General features: G+C 42.0%; 2 protein-coding genes across 5 annotated transcripts in view; both read left to right on the top strand.

Annotated features, from left to right (window-relative positions):
- The window catches only part of ATRIP (ATR interacting protein), a 30,081-nt gene extending 22,167 nt beyond the window's left edge, over nt 1-7,914 (top strand). For all 3 annotated transcript variants that reach the window (XM_063121186.1, XM_063121187.1, XM_063121185.1), the window contains exons 9-14: nt 279-992; nt 2,165-2,313; nt 4,078-4,169; nt 5,113-5,196; nt 5,956-6,208; nt 7,772-7,914. In XM_063121186.1, the coding sequence (XP_062977256.1) occupies nt 279-992; nt 2,165-2,313; nt 4,078-4,169; nt 5,113-5,196; nt 5,956-6,208; nt 7,772-7,839 (1,360 nt within the window). In that variant the 3' untranslated portion in view covers nt 7,840-7,914. The remainder of the gene's footprint in view (nt 1-278; nt 993-2,164; nt 2,314-4,077; nt 4,170-5,112; nt 5,197-5,955; nt 6,209-7,771) is intronic.
- A 3,365-nt stretch (nt 7,915-11,279) lies between these two features.
- TREX1 (three prime repair exonuclease 1) lies at nt 11,280-16,147 on the top strand. 2 transcript variants are annotated; one of them, XM_063123379.1, is made up of 2 exons: nt 11,280-11,344; nt 14,442-16,147. In XM_063123379.1, the coding sequence occupies exon 2, from the start codon at nt 14,450-14,452 to the stop codon at nt 15,434-15,436; it is 987 nt and encodes a 328-aa protein (XP_062979449.1). In that variant the 5' UTR covers nt 11,280-11,344; nt 14,442-14,449; the 3' UTR covers nt 15,437-16,147. The 2 variants fall into 2 exon arrangements, with proteins under 2 accessions (XP_062979449.1, XP_062979450.1); XM_063123380.1 differs by lacking the exon at nt 11,280-11,344 and adding an exon at nt 11,362-11,430.
- Nucleotides 16,148-18,705: the final 2,558 nt, after the last annotated feature.

The following is an 18,705-nucleotide window of genomic DNA, read 5'->3' as shown; positions in this document are numbered from 1 at the left end:
TGAGACAACATCTGCACTAGGGGAAACATTACATTAAAATAAGCCAGATCAACCTTGCTAAAGGGCTTTGCAGGTCTTGACAACAGTGATAGGTTTATTTATTTTTATTTATTACATTTTTATACTCCCCAATAGCTGAAGCTCTCTGAAGGTGATGTGTTGTTGAAATCAGATTCTCTTTGAAACCATTTATGTGAAGAATAGTGGGTGTTTAGAGTTTCAAAGCACATGCATGATGTCATGCACACAGTACTGATTTCCTGCTCTTGTTTATCTAGGGGATCTACAGGAAGCTTCAGCGACAGAATTGCAAGCACTCAAGAAGAAGAGGCTTCGTTGAGAGTGGCTCAAAAACTTGCCCTTACTGGATTGAATTTGATTGCTGTGGATGAAGGTTCGCTAGAGGAAAGCTCAGAAGAAAGCAGGGAGGGAATATCCCACCCTAAACGCTACAGAATTCCTGGGGCGGTTCACCTTCTTCCTCTCCTGGAACATCACATTGCCGCATACCACCAAGCCCTCCTATTAATGATGAAGACTGGGAACGCTTCTTCTGGAAACCCATCTGCTTGTTCTTCCAGAACTTCCTCAAGTACAGCATCAAGTGTAGATGATTTTTTATCTACCCTGGAAGAGTTTGCACTCGTGTCTTTGGGCATTCTTCATTACTTGGTGTTTTATAGCTGGGAAGTTATTTGTACACTACTCTCCTTTAATATGAAACGATGTTGTGGTTTGGGAGGTACAGGAATTCTGGAGAAAGACAAGACTGTTATTTGCAATAAGCCAGGTAGAAACAATCTTCAGGGGCTCAAGCCAGAAGCTGATGTTGCCCATGCTGAGCCATCCCAACATCCTTTGTTTAAAAACCTGCTGCAGCTCTTGGCTTCATGTGCTACAGCAGCTGGGTGCCAAAGACATGGCATCATGAATCAGTGCCTCAGAGTTTTGGTGAAATTAGCTGAAAGGTCAACGGTTGATTTATTAATAAGGTAAAATACAGTTTGAATATAATGCCACAACTTTTATTTTCAAATAACTGCTTCCCTCTGGTTCTGAACTTAAGATTCACACTCATCATGGTTACCCTGGTTAGGATGACACCAGTTCCACTCCGCATTCTAAGCATTATGAGCCTCTCTAGCGATAGAAAAGCTAAGGATGCAATCCTATGCACTATTAGAATTGTGTGTGTGGGGGGGGAACCATGGCTGCTTGGGGCATGCTCAGAATTGTAGGATTTTTTTCTATCTACACATGCATGGGATTGCACCCCGTGTTAGTTTGGTTAAGCAATTGCAGCCACAAAGAATTGGAGGTGAGGCATACAATCCTTACTGAAATACATGGGAATTATAGAAGGAAATGGCAACTATAGCTGCATTTGGATGATCACGAGGGAAAAGAATGGTTATGAATGGAAATGGCCACTAATTACCCATGATGCAACACAGGTTAGCGTGTTGTCCGAACCCGGCAGGGTGGCGGTGGCTTCTAAACCACCCCACAACTCCTGCAACAATCCATGGGTTGTGGGGTGGTTTGGGAGCCACCCCTGTCGTACACCTTGCTGAGTTCCAATAACATGCTAACCCACACCATGTCATGGGTAATTAGGGAAGTGGCGGTCTGATGGGCAGCATGCACGGGACAGGGAAATGAAGCCACGATGGCTTCTTTCCCCACATTATTGTCCAGTGAACATATTTCAAGCCTTATAATAATAATAATAATTTATTTCTTACCCACCTCTCCGATTGGATCGAGACGGGGAACAACAGCAATCATAAAATACATAAAATACTGATTAAAAACACAGCATACACTGTTAAAAGCATCCTAAAATTCTATTGGATGTACAAAGCCATTCTGCACATGTGTGACACCTGCATGCAAATGCAACTTACAAAAGGAAAATGTAGGCATCTAAGCAATTTCTATACTATTATGAATTTCACCTATTCAAATTCTTAATAGGACTCATGTATTTGTTGGGAAAGGAAGGTTACGCTTCTAAGGGAGTGGGCTTTGTTAAACAACAGGATTTTCTGCTGAGTAAACGTGCATAAGATCGCTCTGCACAATTACTGTGAACACTCCATAACAGCGAACTGCTTGCAAAAATCATTGTCTTTATTGTAATTTCTTTTATTTTTCTGAAAAGCTTTCAGCTCTTGTTGAACGGCCAAGCACAGACCCTGCTCCGCTGCATATCTTCTGAAGCTCCCTTGTTCGCTGTCCACCTGACTGTTAGGCTGTTAACTTTACTTGCTGAGTGTAAGGAACTGTCTGCTCTATTTTGTTCGTGTTCAGGTGAGAAAGATAACATCCTTCACAGTATTACTGCTCTTGCAAAACATTGAATGAATAAGACTAGAGTGAATATGCAAGCTAATCAGGTACTTTTAAAAAAAGATTTTTGTTTTAAGTTTTCAACCTGAGAAATGACATTACCTGTCTTGAGACTTCTGCAGTATTGAAATTTACTTTCAAATCTTTTGCCATCTATTAACTTTTTAGGGTCTCAAGTAAGGTAGCCTTTTAAGTAAATTCAAAAGAATGTTAGAAACAGTATTGCTAGTTGTGCATGTGTGCCTGGGTTTTGCACAATGGCTCTCGCAATAATAATAATAATAATAATAATTTTATTTATTAATTACCTGCCTCTCCCTCTGGATCGAGGTGGGGAACAACACCAAACACAATATAATACATAGAATTAGTTAAAAGAGCATATAAAACCAATACAATATTAAAATAACAATCACAGCATCTTAAACCTGTTAACAAGGAAGCAAGTGCCGTTACACCCAGGCATGTAAATTTGTGCACCAACAGTGAGATGCACAAAAGGGCAGCCAAAATGATCAAGGGGCTGGGGCAACTTCCAAACGAGGAGAGGTTACAACGTTTGGGACTGCTTAAGGGAAGACATGATAGAAGTGAACAAAACTGCATGGTGTGAAGGAAGTGGATAAGGAAAAGTTTTCTCCCTTTCTCATAATGGTAGAACCTGGCCTCATCCCATGAAGCTGATACAGGACAGATGTACTTCTTCACACAGTGCAACAGTTAAACTATGGAATTCACCACCACAAGATATTGTGATGGCCACCAACTTGGGTGACTTTAAAAGGGGATTGGGCAAATTCATGGAGGATAAGGCTATCAATGGCTGGCTAGTCATGATGATTATATGCTACCTTTGGTATGAAGGAGGTGATGTGTACACCAGTATGTCTGTGTATACCAGTTACTGGGAACACAGGTGGGAAGGTGTTATTGCATTCATTTCCTATTTGGGGGCTTCCCAGATGCAGCTGGTTGGCCATTGTGTGAGAAAAACGCAGGACAAGATAGGACTTTCATCTAATCCAGCGTGGCACATTTTGTGTTCTACTTTCTATTTTCCCTTGAACTCTTTAAAGAGGATCAGTCAGTTTTATAACAGGTGTACTGCAATCTCAGTTTTTTCCTGAGATGGCAGCCCCAAGTTCCTGTTAACAGAGCACTCTACCATGTTGCCAAGTCAGGAAGCATGTAAGTTCAGGAGGACTGGCTGACCTCTCTTCCTCTCTGTCTCCCTGGCAGAGAAACAAAATATGGAAGTCAGCAATGCTGAGGTGATAACCTTACTCCCCTCAGCATGAGAGAGCTATGTGAACTGTCACCTTTGTGCCATGTATTTACTGGCACAGTCCAACTTCTCATCTGTCCTCAATTTCTTCTGTGAGGTAGTGAGAAGCAGAAGAGCAGGGACAGTCAAATAGAGATCAGCCAAATGAAGTAGGCAATGTGAGATCACCACCTGAAATAGTATTTCAAGTTTGTTTTAGGGGGTTCCCTCTTGGTGTTCTGGGGTTATTATTTTTGTTCCCCTTCTCTTCCTGTTTGTCCCTTTTTAGAAGGCCCTTTCGAAGTGGATTCTAAATGTGGCTTTGCTATTTAAGAGTTTGTATAAAGTGCCCAGGGAAGCAATGAAGGGCACTGTTCAAAGTAACTGTTGTGGTTTTTAGGGCATTGCAATAACATTAGTAATTGATAACACTGAAATGCTTTATATAATTCTTTTTATAGAAACCTGCCTCCTCTTGGCACTGTATATGTATATCACGTCACGACCAGATAAATCAGCTTCTGAGATGCTTTGGCTGCAGTTGGAACAAGAGGTAGGGGTGTGTGTGTGTGTGTGTGTGTGTGTGAGAGAGAGAGAGAGAGAGAGAGAGAGAGAGAGAGAGAGAGAGAGAGAGAGAGAGTTTAAAGTAAGAGTTTGGAATTTGTAGTGCTTCCTGTTGAATTAGAAGCTAAACAATCAAGTATTTCCTTCCCTTATTCATATTACAAAAATTCAGTCTTAAAATATTTTAAAAACCGTATTGAGAAATAGTCCATATCAGTATCATCATTTCTGACATAAACCAGCATCTCCCCATATGAACTGTACCTCATGGCAGGATTTTAGCTGTTTGTCACTTTTTTAAACAGTACAATCATACAGCCTTGGCTGTGTGTACTTTGCTGGAATAAAGCATGTATATTCAAATACAGCTGTTGAAGTATCATTTAACTGTTCTTGTATGGGTGCGTTCAGATTGAATTTGAAGCCTGATCCTGTGCTCGCTTTGCATGACATGGCTGGACCATTGTGGGTTATTTTACCTGCAATGGGCTGCGGTGCGTGCTGGCTGTGTGTGGCCGCCTTTTTGAATATGCAACCTTTGATTGGGGCTATTGGGGGTTGCACTATGTTGTGAGAACCCAGCCATTGTGGTTATTCAATTAATCAAAGGTTGTGCGAGGGTTGTTTAACATGGTGGCTGGATACGCATGACATGGTGCAATGTTGCATATTCAAAACGACGGCCCCACACTCCTATCATGCACTGTGCCTCATTGTGGGTTATTTAAACTGCTGTGTCTTGCAAATCATGTCACTCACTTAGAAGGAAGCCCTACTGTATTCATTATGGATTTCTTTCAGGTAAAAATGCATAGGATTGAAGTCTTATTTTCAAGTTTTAGGGACATTTTAAGGGTGTTTTTTGTGTGTGTTGTTTGTTTTGCTTTGTTTCTTGCCACATGCCACATCTTCTGTCTTCTGTTTTATCTTAGACTGTTCGCTTCCTTACCAAGTGTGTGCAGTGTTGTAACCTCTCTGTTTCACTTGTTGGAACGGATTGCCAGTGCAACTCTGAGGTAAGCCACTAAAATAAAGGATCCTTGTGCTTTAGGGCACAATCCTGTTTTACTCATCGTCCCCCAAACTCAGGGACTTATTAGTACCTAGTGCAAGGTGCATAGGGGACAGAAGGGATCCTCTCCTCGGTGCCATGTCCGCCCTGCTGTCGTTGCTAGACGCTTGATTTTGAGTGTCTACCTGGGGAGCTTCAGAGTGGGAGGGGAGAGGCCACGTGTTGCATAGGAAATTTTCTAAAGCGGTTTCTGTGCTCTCCTCCCCTCCCCACCCCCGGGGACCCCCCTTTCTACCCTCTCTGCGCTCAGTTTTATGAACATGGAGAGGCAGTTGCCACGGTTCACTCTGCCCTGGCTGGGAGGGTGAAGGGGGGGGGTGCAATTTCCTGGCTCCCAGTTCAGAGCCCTGTCTCTGAGGTCAGAGCCAGAAATCTGAAAAATCCTGTGTCCCCCCAGACACTATCTAGGGGACATGGGATTGCTCCCTAAGTTGGTAAGATCCTAATTATGCATAATTAGAACCATAGCAAATGCTTTAAAAATATTAAAGCTGAAAAATTAATACATCCATAATGCATTATCAGTGTAACCTTACTATCAAGGAACACTTTCCTACTATACCATGTGATATCTTTAATATTCCTTCTTCTAATAAGAATTTTAATTTTCTGTATTGTAACACTACCCTTTACAAGATGACAGTAGTGAAAAAGTCAACCCCTCCAATATGTGTGAGAATTGCATTATGTTTTTCTTCTGCAGGTGGTGAAGGCTCTTATTATAATGTTGCATAGGCAATGGCTGACAGTCAGAAAGGTAGAAGGAAACCTGTTTGAGGTGCACGGAAAGCAAGTTGTTCAGTTCTTACGGGACGGTGTTTTGCTCTTGCACAGTCTGTCTCAAAAGGACAAGCTCTTTCATGAACATTGCCTGGAAGTGCTTCATCAATATGATCATGTCATGCCTGGGGTCAGAGCAATCCTCAGAAAAGTTCAAAATCTGAAAGCCTGTGAAGGTGAGGCTGCTTGCATGGAATGTGTGTTTCTCAGAGAATATTGATACCATGAAAGTAACTTGCAACTCAGTCATATGTTTGCTCAGGAGTACATCTGAGTACTGAATTCAGTGGGACTTACTCCCAAGTTAAACGTGCATGAACTTGCAGCTTTAACCCTGCCAGCTTTATATTCACTGAGTTCAGTACTGATCATTGTACATTTCCTTTCTGTTAGTTTCATGCTGATCTACCCTGCACTCAAAAATGGGGATTTACCTTCCTTGCTAGTGTCTTGGAATCATAATGCCATGGTTTAAATACCACGCTACACATTGTGCTGCCGTTTTCCATTCCTGCAGTAATAGGATAGAAAGATAAGAATACGCAGGATCTGTACAAGCAAGATGCACGGTCTGCTAGGTACTGTACTAGTACTGCCTCTGCAATTCGCAGCTGTATTGTTTGACACATCTTGACCATGTTTTATGGTATTTTTATATTCCACTTTACTAGTTCATAGCCTTATATAGATGAGCGTATGAAGCTGCTTTCAGAGCATTGGTCCAACTCGCCCACTGCAAAGCAAGCTTCTGGGCTAGGGCTTTCCCTCTAAATTCTCCCTAAATGAGCACAGACTGCCTTCTTGTTATTTTCTTCACTGGCACAGTAGCAGCTTAAAAAAAGCCCTAGTCCTATGGTAATTTTAAAAAACCCACGGGGCTTTCTTTTTCAAATAGCTGGTGGTGAGAGAATCCTACCTAAATCAGCAGTCCAGTCTGATGGCTTTGTGAGCTATGTATGCCCTTTGCCATGGCTTGTCAATACCAATAGTGTTCCTAGTGAGCGGTGCAGAGTTGGGTCTACTTGCAAGGAAATGTTTCCATCCAATTTCATTGCGGCTGACAAAGGTGCCTCCCCCCCCTCCATAGAGTCTTGTTGGGCATGGATTGTATGTAACACTGGATTATAAACACAGCAAGTTGTTTTATGCCAAGTCAGACCGTTGGGCTATGTAGCTTAATACTGTCCACTAACTGGCAGCAGGTGTCCAGGTTTTTGGACAGGATTTTCTCCCAGTCCTACCTGGAGGTGTTGGGGATTGAATCCGGGATCTTTTGCATGCAAAGCATATAATCTACTGTTGAGCTACAAACTTTCTTATCTGCTGCTGCCTTAGAACAGCTCTTCGGTGCAGTCCGTTAGGAAGTTTTGAGGTTTTTCTTGCTTCTATATTAGATGTTAAGATAGAGAACTTGGAGACAGAGAACTTATAGCTAAAAATCAATGTTTATTTTTTAAGTGCCTAAATAAAGTGATGTTACTCAGTCAATGGGGCATGCTGCTTCTTATTTATAAAATGTATTTTTGAATATTACCATTTCCAGAGCACTTTTTAGCATACAAAGTTTTACATTATCACAGTCTCCCTATAAAGTAAAGTAAATTTTCAAACACCACTTAGTGGGTTTCATAGATAAACAGGGCTTTGACTCTAGATTGTCCATGTTAAAATCATTTTGAATAAATGTGTTATTTCCTCAAAATGTCTTGCACTCACAAAAGGTATGTACTCTATTTCAGAACTTGCATTGGATGAACTGTATCCTTTGGAGCCAGAAGTTGATGATCAGGAAATGGAATGCAGCTAATTTTGGCTCAATAATATATCTATTTACTTTCCAGAAAAGGCTAATTTTCAAATTTAATGAAATGCCATTTTTTAAGTTTACCATTTAAAATATGAAATTGTCCAGAAATGATCACAGTGGAAGCAGTATATTGGTTGGTTTTTTACTATTTTACTGAATAAATTTCCAGCCTAATGTAGGATAATAAAACACTGCTATCTGAAGAATGTGGTATTAAAAATAATATCCAAAAATCATTGTTTCCATAATTTTGTGAAGGACCACTTTGCACAGTATCTGGAATCTTACTCTCATTAGATTACTAAATATTGTGGGAACTTGTTTAACTTGATATTTTTGCACATTTATAATGTTTTAATGATTTAATAGAGATCAAGACTGTTTTTTTTAAGAACAAAGTTGTTCTAGATACTTAATTTACTGACCCATTTTCAGAAGAATATTTTTGTTTGAGAAATATGATTAATTTCATGGTGTAACTGGGAGTAAGTCCCATTGAAGTCACTGGAACTTACTCCTGAGTAGACAAGTGTAAGATTGTGCTGTTAATGTATGTACAAAAAGGCAATAGAGGGCCCTGAGGGTGTTTCATGTTTAGAACTACTTTAAGAAGAGACTAGAGATCTTATGCCACATGGAAGATTCACGTACCCGGACATAAGAACATAAGAAGAGCCATGCTGGATCAGACCAAGGGTCCATCTAGTCCAGCATTCTGTTCACATCAGCTGACCAGCGGCCGACCCAGGGAACAACAAAGCAGGACTGCCTCGAATACTGGAGATAGCACACAACCATCAGGGCTAGTAGCCACAACAGTCTTGCAGAATGTTGTATTTTATGAAAGTAACAACTCATGAATCTGAGGCTGAAGCAACTGGTTTCAGGTACAACTTACTTCCCTGTGTTGTTCTGCCTGCCATTTTTGGGAGGTGACAATTCCTTTTTAATTTTAGCATGGTGATTTCGATTTTGCGTGAGACTTGGTCTTTTATGCATCAGATATTGTAGTGGCGGAGGTGGGATCTCAGCTGTAAAAATGAAACAAGTAATGTTTTCCAAAAGTGGGATGAAATGAAAACTTGCCATAATGGATTGTATCCAGTGGTGATATTGAGTCCAGGGAACAGACGCTGCAATTTTTCCCTCCACATGCAGCCCCCTTTTATGTTCCCTAAATATGTCCCAAAGGGTTGAGGGGGGAGGGGAAGAGAAGCTCCTCTTGCATGAACTGAAGTCTGTTCATGTAATACTGGATTTTGTCCCATAATTTTCTCTGTAAACTATTTCGGCAGTAAAAAGGTGTGACAGATAAGAGGTCTGTTAGCAAGAAAGAGGTCACATCAGTTGAGTCGATATGATCTCGATTCCATGGAGCATTTTCTTCAGCCATGGTAACCTGTATTTTATGAATCTTTGGAGCCTTGCCAGGGAAGCTTGTGAGGGAGTCTGTGCACAGCACAAGGCTTTTTGGTCTTAACATTGATGCCTCCCCCTCTATGTGCCTTTATTGGAAGCTGCTATTTTAAAAGCAATAGCTGAGAGAGTGGAGTTCAGTTTTATAAGTGACATTCTCATGTTTAAAAACTGCTGCTGCTCATTCCTCTCCAGTGACTTAGTTACTATGCCTCTCTCCAGAAATGGAAAGTTGCATCTTGGTTTTGCAGTAATCCACCTTATGCCTCTTAATGCATACACCATTTTGCTAGAAGTACTATGCCCCAACATGCCTGAACCTCCTTCCTACAAACCTCTTTACTCAGATTTCTGCCTTTTTTTAGACACACACACACACACACACACATTTTCTTGTTAAATGTATAATGTTTCAAGATCGAACCTATATTGTTTTTGATCAGCATTGAAGGACCAGCAAGGCATTTCATGTAAGAATTGTCTAGGGGTAAACAGGATCTTACATCTGTATTTTAATTACAGCTATGTGTAAGTTTCTTGTCCTGAAGTCAATTTTATTGGTGTTTAAAATATTTTGCTTGCAAAACCCATTTTACAGGATTATAACTTTGTAACTAAGAGGCGCTTGTTTTGCTGTCGTGGTGTCTGTGTTACTTCTAATTTCCCCAGCAATAGTTCTAAAACTTGAGAGCGCCTAAACAGAAGTATGCTACAGCCAGATATGAGCACATAACTCATGGCTTCAGTACAGAGCTGTTCCCACTGTGGTGCCCTCTGGATGTTTTGGAGTGCACCTCCCATCATTCATGACAATGGGCCTTCCTAGCTTGGGCTGATGGGAGTTCTAGTCCAAAACATCTGGAGGGTGCCAGGTTGGGGAAGGCTGATACAGAGAAATATCTACATATATATGCTTTTTCTTTCTATGAAATCTGTGGGCCAAAAATGCTTAATTTTAGCAGATTGCTGTTGCAAGAAAGGTGACGTGTCTAGATTGCAACAACAAGTCTTCAACAAGCTGGGAAAATAAGAGTTCAGTGAATTCTTAATTGAATTACCTCCATTTCCTAGCACATTTCCTACCAGGTTTGATACTTCTACCAAAAAGCAGATGGGGACGACAAATAAAACTCACATGGTATAACTCAAATTTTTGGAAAGGCCAAGTTTTCTGTTTCTCCACCCTTTATGTTTTGTACCATCTTAGCTTGATGAAGAGTTCTGGAGAACTTGAAAGCTTGCATATTTTGGTGGAAGTTTTGATTGGGCCAAATAATAGTGCCTATATCTGGGTGTTGGATTTCCCCCCCATAGATGAACACAGCAGTCTTTGCTTTTTTATGTCATGTAAATGTAAGGGCAGTGTAGATTACATATTATACATCCCAATTAAACCTATCTTGTGTCTTTCCTATATCCTACGCTAGTTTCATGTATGAAAAAACATGTTCCCTAAGAATTGGCAAAGAAAGAAATATTCCCTTGTTTGAGGGTGGTTTCTTTTTATAGTTTGGGCTAGTTCTACAATTATATATTGTGTGCATGTCTGATTAGTTATGTGGATACAATTTTTAGTTTTTATTTTCCATCAACTTTATTTGCAGTGAAGTTGAACACTACCCAGCTGCCTTCCACTTGTAGATTTCTATGTAACTCGAAAGCTTGTACTTCAAGAGGCCAGCTTAGTGAAAGGTATTGGGGTGTGTGTGTATACACACACACCAGCTGAAACAACATGATTTTTTACACACCATACTGGATTCTGCCTGGACACATGCAGCTTATAAATAATACTGTTGGTAAAAATGAGATGCTGCCTGCAGTTATGAGTCGATGGAGTTTCCAGAAAAAAATGGTCTTGTTTTAAATCTTACCCATAAACAGTTCTGCAATCAATGATGGCAATTGGAGCAGCTCAGAAGAGCTGGGCTCCAAGTTAGCCAACCTCCCATACCGCCCATGAAATGAGGTGAAGCAGGGGCGGAACTTCGTTTCCGATTTCATACGGAACTCGGGTCGCTTTCAAACGCTGGACAGAAGAGAAACTTCCTCTGGAAAGCTGCACTCTGCAATTCATCATTTTGCTCCAGTAAGTATCCTAAAAGGCAGGAGCCGAATGCTTGCAAGCGACGGAAGCGCACGGTCTCGCCGCTGTTCTTGAATTCAAAGGAAAAGGTGGGTGAATGAAAGGTACGACAGACTCTGCCGCCAGGACATTTCCCTCCTTGATGTCAATGCGAGGAGGAGAAGGCGGAATGCGCTTCCACCTCCCGCAACAGCTCGCCTTACACTGCCCATTTCGGAGCAGCTCGTTGCTAGGGAGGGCCGCCACCGGCAGCCACCTTCGCCTCGACCGGCGACAGACGGGCTGACGAACCCGCCCGGGCTTGTCCTTGGCTGCTCAAGTGAGCGCCCCGACACGCAGCGAAGGAGGCGGGCGCGTTGCAGTCGATGGGGAGGAGCTTGGGAAAGGCCGGCGCCTCTTCGGTTCGGCTCTAGGGCCTCCTCCCTCGGTCCCTCCCTTTGGTTGCCCGGCTGCCGAGATACTCTTTATCATTGTGGGTGGGATAATGCAAACTTCTCGCGCGCGTCAAGACCAAAACTCGTCGTTGGGTTTGAGGAAAGCGAGGGGGGTTTAATGGGAAAAAGAAGATAAGCCTGTAGCTCAGAGCTTGGCATTGGTGGCCCTCCAGCTGCTTCGGCTTACGATTCCCAAGGTTCCTCACCATTGGCTGTCCCGGCTAGGGCTGATGAGATTTGTAGGCGAAACAGCAAATACGAAGGTGCATAAGTTGCCCACCTCTGCCGTAGACCTCTATATCGGTGCGGTAAAGCCCTGCCTACCCATGGTGGGACTGGGATGACAAAAGTCACGTTTAGGCATACTTGTCCTGGGCCCTGTGTGTTTCAAAGTTGGTGGATTGCGCCTTATAGAATCAGACACTCTGCTCTATAAACAAGAGGTTTGTTTAAACAAAGGCTTTTCTACAGAGCTCTCAGGCCTCTCTCTCCCCAAGCCAGCAGTGGGTGTGGCCATTAACTACTTTTTGGTTCCCCTTAGGAAGCACAACCTATTTAGGATGAACCCAGTAGTCCCTTCATATTGTTACACTGTGGGCAGTGCCTTTCTATGAAGCCATCCCATCAGAGGATGTAATGACCCAGCCATTGTAGCAGCACTCAGGCAGCGGATTATGGGTGCTATGAAAGAGCTGCAAACAGTTATCTTATTTGTGACTTTATTTTTAGTGCCAGGGAATGGGGAGAGATGCTTGTGATACTTTCCAAAATAACTTGTCTGGCCTTTGGGGGGTTACTATGCACCTTTACTTTGATACTAGTCCTGATGCCTATGTGCTACCTACAGTATCAGAGGCATTATGTCTATGTACACCAGTTGCTGAGGTACATGGGTGGGAGGGTGCTGTTGCACTCATGTCCTACTTGTGGGTCCCTGGTCGACAGCTGTTTGGTCATTGTGTGAACAGAATGCTGGACTAGATTAACTCTTGGTCTGATCCAGCATGGCTGGATCCGGGCAAGAGTTCATGTGGAGACAGGCAGCCCTTCAAAAAGATTTCTGCTCCATTAGCTCTTGGAAGAGAGATGTACATGGTTCTTTTCTCCATTACATAAGAAAACAGCAGCCTTCAAGCTAAAATCCAGATACTCACTTACCTGAGAGGAGCCCCATTGAAGTCAAAGGGACTTACTTCAGAGTAGACATGCATAGGAGTGTGCTGTCAGTCATTACATTTCTTTCCTTTCTGCTGTGTAGCACAGGGGTAAGGAAACTTTTTCTGTCAAAGGCTGCACTTCCTCAGGCCCAGATGCTGATGGTGGGTAGGACCAAAGTGGGCAGGACCACCCCTTCTCCCTCCCCCTCTTCCTCTCAATCCATCAGGCTGCTGGGTGAGGGGCAGATCAGAACTGTCTATTATCTTTGCAAAATCATGGAAGACGGGTGAGGTGCCAGATGACTGGAGGAGGGCTAACGTCCCTATCTTCAAAAAGGGCAAAAAGGAGGAACCTGGGAACTACAGACCAGTCAGTCTGACATCCATCCCTGGGAAAATTCTGGAGCAGATTATAAAGAAGTCAATCTGTAAACACCTTGAAATCAATACAGTGATTACTAGAAGCCAACATGGATTTGTCAGGAACGAATCCTGTCAGACTAATTTGATCTCATTTTCTGAACGGGTAACCTCCCTTGTGGACTGTGGGAATGCTGTGGACGTCATATATCTTGACTTCAGCAAAGCTTTTGACAAAGTGCCCCATGATATTCTGATTAACAAACTAGCTAAAAGTGGGCTAGATGGAACAACTATTAGGTGGATTCACAGTTGGCTACAGAATTGGACTCAAAGAGTACTTATCAATGGAACCTTCTCAAACTGGAGAGAGGCAACGAGTGGGGTACCACAGGGCTCAGTCCTGGGCCCAGTGCTCTTCAACATTTTTATTAATGATTTGGACGAGGAGGTGCAGGCAACGCTGATCAAATTTGCAGATGACACAAAATTGGGTGGGATAGCTAATACCCTGGAAGACAGAAACAAACTTCAACGTGATCTTGATAGGCTGGAGTGCTGGGCTGAAAACAACAGAATGAAATTTAATAGGGATAAATGCCAAGTTCTACATTTAGGAAATAGAAACCAAATGCACAGTTAAAGGATGGGGGATTCTTGGCTCAGCAATACTACAAACGAGAAGGATCTTGAAATTGTTGTAGATCGCAAGCTGAATATGAGACAACGGTGCGATATGGCTGCAAGAAAGGCAAAGGCTCCACAGCCCATAGTTAACATGTAAACTATTTCTGAGTCAGCTTGCCCTGTTTCTGTGTGATATTTTAAAGTACCGAAGTATCTGGCAATGTGTTAAATATTGAAAGTACCACCACAAGGCTTTGTTTTTGTTGCTTGGCTACATGCACTGTGAAAATGCTAGGGAAAACATATCAATTTGCCAAAAATGATAGTTTTCGTATTTCTTAGTGCTACCTATAAACCAATTTAAAGTTGACATAAGTTTGTGCTTTTTTTAAAGATTTTTGCCATTTTGAGAACCTATTTTGATTGAAATAAGGAGTAAACATGGAAATGAAATGTGATAAGGCCTATCTATTGCATTGTCAATCCTGTGTCTTTCTTTAATTTTTGTGTACTTTCCCTTAGGCCTCAAAATGTATGCCGCTGAGCCTCCCCCCAGACCAATTGAGACATTTGTTTTTATGGATCTTGAAGCAACAGGTTTACCGCCCTCACGACCTAAAATCGCAGAAGTCTGCCTGTTTGCTGTGACTCGACATGCGTTAGAGAATCCTCAATTCAGCCAATCTTTTCCTAAACCAGTTCCTCTTTTCCCTCGTTTAGTAGATAAGCTCTGTGTCTGTGTTAATCCAGACAAGCCATTCACCCCAATAGCAAGTTCCATTACAGGATTGACTAATGAAGTGTTTGATAGGAACAAGAAGCAAAGCTTTAACATACATGTTTTGCACATGATTACGGCTTTTTTCAATCGGCAGCACCCACCAATCTGTTTGGTAGCACACAACGGCTGTAGTTACGATTTTCCTCTACTGAAAGCTGAACTGGATACATTAGGTTTTCCAGCCCTTGATGAAATCTATTGCGCGGATACTATTAAAGCCATGAAAGCTCTGGACAATGAGAACAACCAGCTTCACCAGTTTATTTATCAACCTAACCCATTTGGCAGCAAGAAAAAATACGGCCTTCGTGACTTATATTTTAAATTCTATAAAGTATATCCTCTGAACAGTCACAGTGCAGAAGAAGATGTCATTACACTAATAAGCATCTTTCAGCAACGTGCCAGAGAACTTCTGTGCTGGATGGATTCAAATGCAAGGCCTTTTAATACCATGAAGGCCATGTACAAGGAAACAGAGAGTTATACTTCCTTTTCCAGAACACCTGAGAACATTCAACCAGTACATCCTAGTTACTTACAGAGGCAGCCACGGCGAAGGGTAGCAACAAGTTGCTCACTCTTTCCTGTTGAGGTTGAACCAGCAGGTATTGAGTCCAGCCCACCCAACAATAGTTCTTCTGACATGCCCGATGAAATTAAAAATATGTTGCTTTTTTCCCTTGGGTTACTAATAATCACATGGATTGCGTTCAGAAGTCCTGAATATTCTTAGATTATACATTGGATTTTTTACATAGCAAGTCAGAGTTGCAAAGTCATGTTTCTGTTTTCCTATATCAACCCTCATTTTAAAACATTTGGTTTGTCTGGTTTTAGCTATGTTGTATATTTTTGTTCTAATGGTATTTTAAGAGTTGTGATTTGGGACTGTAGTGGGGGAGGCAAGAGGAGGCCTGCTCACCCCCTAAATTTTCTCTGCCCCCCCCATTTTTAAAATTTTCTTTTTACAAATAATTAAAACACTGTTTACAATTTTGACTTTTAAAGGCTTGCAGACTACATGAACTGCCCCCCCCTACTTTTTTTGGCAGCCTCCCTCCCTCAGAACTTTTTGTCTGGCTATGGGTCTGTTGTGATTGTTGTTTTGTTTTTATAAGCCATGCTGCATACAAATGTAGAAAGGTAGAATATAAAATGTAACAATAAAAATATGTAAGAGGTATAAGGAATCAGAGTACAATGGCATTTGTGAAGCAGCAGAAACTTCACGAGAAAAGATACTAGAGGGAATTAAATATCTTATCGTACTGGGTGGAGCGCTACCCACATTCCAGGATACAGTTGCATTGGCAGGGAATCATATCCTTGATGTATTCCTGCCCGGTAATCTGATGGTATCCCAGGCTCCCAAGGAAATGGCACATGTGTCAGTACTCGCTGTAATTATGGTTACAACAGCTATAAAACATAAGAGAGTATGAGGACCCAGGTAAAATATGGTGGAAAGTTAAGGGTTCTATCCTTAAAGGTGACTTAAACATTATAAATAAATAAACGAAGTGTAACAAACACAGCAAAAGGGTACGGTGTGTCATTTCTAGACTTAGGTTTGTTCTCAATAAATTAAGCTTTGCTCATTTAAAGTACATCAACACCTCCCCTCCCTTATCCACACAGAAACATCTAAGAGAGCACATCACTCCAAAATGACTCCTGGGTCGCTGGTAGCTTGAAATGTCTATCCCCCTTGTTTGCATATGACAGAAATGGACAGCTAATTTCAATAAAATAGTTTAGTAATGCCTCTGACCCATTTACTGGGATGTGTCAATTTCTCTGAGTGCTATTTGCCAGAAATGGTGGCCATGTATCCTCTTTTGAAGGGCTGTCAGAGGACAGTCCTCCATTTTGAAGGTGTCCTTCTACTTGAAGGGTTGTCTAATCTAAGTCCAGTTTAAAGAGAAAGAAACATCAGAAGGCAGAGCTGGGCCTTGGAGCTGCCCAGCAACAGCATCTGGACAGCAGACTGAGCACGACACACAGGACACCTGGTCACATAGTCTAACACACTACAGTCAGATGTACTATATTTCTATTTAAATTATAATTATTTGCAGATATGTCCTCTTTTCTTTATTGAAGTATTTTTATGCTGCTCCTCAGCAAAAAGGCTCTCAGAGTAGTTTACAGTATAATGAATTGAACAAGACAGTCCTCTGCTGACAGGCTTACAATGTAAAAAACAACAACAAACCACACCATGACACACAAGGAAAAAGGAATAGGGAGGGAAGAGGAAAAGTTTGGTGTGTTTTTTAGCAGGGATGGTGGGATGGCCCTGCTCTCCCCTCATCTCTGCCTACAGGAATACCCTCTTTTGTATTATTTTTTGGTGATACATTTTCTCTTTTGGTGATTCACACATCATCACCCTAATTCTCCCAAGGCCTTACTGTCTCTATGGACAGTAAGGCCTTTTATCTTAAAGCATGCTGGTATTTGGCCCCACCCCTTTTTCTTTCAGCCCCTCCTACCACTGGCATGTGCCCCCCTGGAGATTTCTCTGAAATTGAATTCGGCCCTCAGACTGAAAGAGATACGACACTCCTGCTCTATGCCAGGGGCGTAGAGCAGTCACAAACTGGGCCACAGTGGACAACTCCTGTTAAACATTTATTTTTGCACATATTTGTTTTGTAGCTTTGACTATATTGCATCAGTGATTCTGAGTTTCCTAGTTATGAATTAGGGGAAGGAGCTATGGGGTTCTGACTGATAGGTTTAAGCAGGACTGTGGGGAAAAGTGCTTATGGCACTTGTTAATAGTTTTCCATAATGAGTCTGTTACATGATATAGTTAACACTCCTGTGTGGAAAAGGCACTTTACTAATCTATTTCTGGGAGTTAGACCATATTAAGTCATGAGAGAGCGAGATTCATTTATTTATTTATTATTTATTTATTACATTTTTATACTGCCCAATAGCCGAAGCTCTCTGGGCGGTTCACAAAAGAAAGAGAGAGAGAGAGAGAGAGAGAGATGCATCTATGGAATACTCCAGTTTGTTAAATAATCTTATGTCATATTTATGACTTGTAGATTGTTTAATCTGTTACTGCCTGATTACGCACTTCCTGGAGAAGGAATATTTCCCCTAAGGAGAACGGCAGTAGCAACAGCAGAGAGAGGCTTTATCACATTACCTCAGCTGCCCCATTAGCAAGAGACAAGTTGACAGTTTTGTTATTGAATTCTATGATATATTGTAAACTGCCTTGACTGGCTCACTCATGATCTTTTCCAGCATCTGGGATCTGGTGAACACAAAGCATCTTGTAAGAGCTTGTAGGTTCCCATTCTTCCTACCCCACCAGTTCAGGTTTTCTTCAGACACTTTATGCAGAAATAAATTGTGTACAGAGACTGGCCTGGGCAGAAGTTTCCTTACTAAGGACATAGTTTGGAGGTTCCAACATTGTTGCATTTTGGGTTTCTCTGGTGTATGGCAGTATTACAATGGAGGAGCTCCATGTGGATACTAGCCCTATATGGTTCGAGTCCAGGTTATTTGAAAGAACGTATTCTCCCTTATGAGCCTGCCCGTGCTTTGAGATCTTCTGGAGAAGCCCTTCTTTCAGTCCCACCTTCTTCACAGGCACGTTTGGTGGGAACATGGGAGAGCGCCTTCTCGGTGGCTGCTCCGGTGCTCTGGAACTCTCTTCCCGGGGAAGCTAGGCTGGCTCCCTTGATGGGCTTTCAGAAGCAGGCTAAAACTTTTTTGTTCAAGCAGGCCTTTGGAGAATAATCTGGCCCGCCATCTATGTTATTGTCTTATAATTTTGTTGTGTATTTTAAATGTTTATGGTTTTGTTTCCCCCCTCCCCCCATGTATATTTTAAACTTTGTAAGGCCGCCTTGAGGCCCAGCATTGGGCAAAGAGATTTTAAGACCAGGAAACTAAATTGTTATTGGGCTCTATTTCACGGGTCCTTTTCATGGCATCATCTGCGTCCTGTATGCCTCCCAGCCCTTCTAGCCA

Source organism: Elgaria multicarinata, chromosome 3 (genome assembly GCF_023053635.1).
Source record: "Elgaria multicarinata webbii isolate HBS135686 ecotype San Diego chromosome 3, rElgMul1.1.pri, whole genome shotgun sequence".
NCBI lineage: Eukaryota > Metazoa > Chordata > Lepidosauria > Squamata > Anguidae > Elgaria > Elgaria multicarinata.
Note: the sequence above shows the minus strand (reverse complement) of the source record. Positions and strands in the feature narration are given on the sequence as shown.